The sequence below is a fragment of the Aptenodytes forsteri genome, unplaced genomic scaffold (genome assembly GCF_000699145.1).
Source record: "Aptenodytes forsteri isolate BGI_AS27 unplaced genomic scaffold, ASM69914v1 Scaffold426, whole genome shotgun sequence".
In the NCBI taxonomy this organism is placed as follows: domain Eukaryota; kingdom Metazoa; phylum Chordata; class Aves; order Sphenisciformes; family Spheniscidae; genus Aptenodytes; species Aptenodytes forsteri.
The window spans coordinates 1,620,996-1,623,009 of NW_008794010.1; the positions used below are offsets into that span (position 1 = coordinate 1,620,996).

The window sequence follows — 2,014 nt, forward strand, 5'->3', positions numbered from 1 at the left end:
AAATCATTCCACAGCCTTTCCTTATGTTTAGCTTAGCAGACTTTCAGTAGATTCATTCCCTTCCTTTTTTTTTTTTTTTTTTAAACCAAAAACAAGCAGCGTGCTAAGAAATGCAAACCCGCTTGGATGTTTTCAGCCTTGGCCAGAGCCGCCCGAGCCCCCCCCCGCCCCGGCGGGGGCCGCCCCAAGGCTGCCTCTGGCCAGGGCTCAGCAGGCAGCTTTCTGGGACAGCCATTTCTGAGCCAAGCCGGTGTTAAGCCGGCTGTCTGAGGGCAGAGCAGAGCCAATCCACCTCCGCTCGGCGCCGGACAGCAGCAGCATGGCGCTCTGGGGAGCCTGCCTGCTCCTCTGCCTCCTTTCCCTCGCCCAGGTCTCCGGCCAGCAAAACGCCAAAGTCCGGCAAAAGCCAGTGGCTTCCAAGAAAGGTAAGGAACGGCGGCACCTTCCCGGCAAGGAAACCTGGCGGGGCTTGGGGGGGATGCAATCACCCTGGTCATTTGGGCATTTAACAGCGCTTTAATGAAACTTTTTAAAAAGCATCTAAAAACCTAACAAAGTCTATTTTTTTCCTCCCTGTGGGAATGATTGCATAGCCCTTCTGTAAAATAGCGAGGAAATTGAAATGTTTTTGGCGGGTTCCTACCTTGAATAAATTTGATGGGACAACTTGGTCTGAACTTCAGAGGGCAACGTTATTTTCCGTGTTACCTCTAAGGTTCACCCCAAACTTTTCCTCTACTAAAATCTCCCTTTCTATGACCCCTACCCCTCCTCATTCATTGTTCAGAAGCAAATAAGTGGCAGATGACAGACTGCTGTTGTAGATTTGGAGACAAGAGTAGGCAGATAAAATATAATCCATTAAATATCAACATGGATCTTCATTTTAAAACACTTGCCCTGGGTGTATGTCAAGCCGTACACGAGCTCCGACTACTCAGGCTCACCAGAGGGCAATGCACACAAAAAGATGCCTAAGTTTTCTTTTCCCTAGTGGGTTTTTTTTTTTCCTTCTCTTTTTTTCCTACTGTCCCATCCTTTCTCCCTCTGACTCAATGCACATTAATTATAGGGGAAGGCAGGTAAGGAAGCAGCTTGCGTTGCAGCCCAGTGGCGTGTGAGCCTGCCTGCCTGCCTGATGTGTCCGACTGCAGTCGTGTGAGTTTGGACCGCTTCTGGCGGGCGCTGGGCTGCTTAGAATGAAGTGGGGAGCGAGGAAGAAGCATCCCAGGAATTCGCTTGGCCAGGCTGCTCTCTACGCTCGCCCAGTGGCTATTTTTGTCTGATCCCATCCTTGAGAAATTTTTCCTTTTTCTCCCATTAGATCTTTCATGAAGATCTATGAAATCATTGCATAGCTGCTTGTTCCATGTCTGTGGCTGTTTTCTAGAGCAAAAATACCTCCTTGGGCTGGTACATGGTACATACATGCGTTGCACTTACTGGATGTATCAGGAGAGAGAAATGAGTTTCTTAGAGAAATCTTATTTTTCTCCCTGTGTCACCGGAACTGCTGTTTGTAACCCACTGGTGACAAGCAGGTGAGAGAAAAATCAGGTGGTGGGAGAAAAGTCAGGTGGTGGGAGAAAAATCACCTTTTTGACAAGAAAACTGGGCTCTGATTTAAACACATTTTTCAGAGGGGAGGGGGCAACTTTTTTTTTCTGAAAGTCAAGCCATCTGAAACAGCTGGTGGTAATTTTTCCTGAGAGCCTCGGGGTTACTTTTCAAAGGAGAGGTCAAGTTTTCTTTGGGGAAAAGAAAGAAAACCCCAAACTTGGCTTTTTTTGGCTGGCCACATCCAGCCCCGCAGTGGGTCAGCTGCCCTGCCTTTACTGGAAACTTCCAGCATTTCTTGGTTAACTTTTTTCTGATTTTTACCAACACCAGGAAGTGGGGAAAGAGGGAGGAAAGCACTAAAACTCCCCCGCGAGGCTCCTCTTCGCCCCCAGCCCCTCGCCACATCCAAGCCTGCCTGCCCACCCGCCGCAGGATCCGGGGCCCCGCCGCCCCC

General features: G+C 49.4%; 1 protein-coding gene across 1 annotated transcript in view; it reads left to right on the plus strand.

Annotated features, from left to right (window-relative positions):
• The first annotated feature begins 212 nt into the window (after positions 1-212).
• CLEC3B (C-type lectin domain family 3 member B) overlaps positions 213-2,014 on the plus strand; it is an 8,619-nt gene continuing 6,817 nt past the window's right edge. The window contains exon 1 of the mRNA XM_009290362.2: positions 213-425. Within this exon, the coding sequence (XP_009288637.1) occupies positions 320-425 (106 nt within the window). The 5' untranslated portion in view covers positions 213-319. The remainder of the gene's footprint in view (positions 426-2,014) is intronic.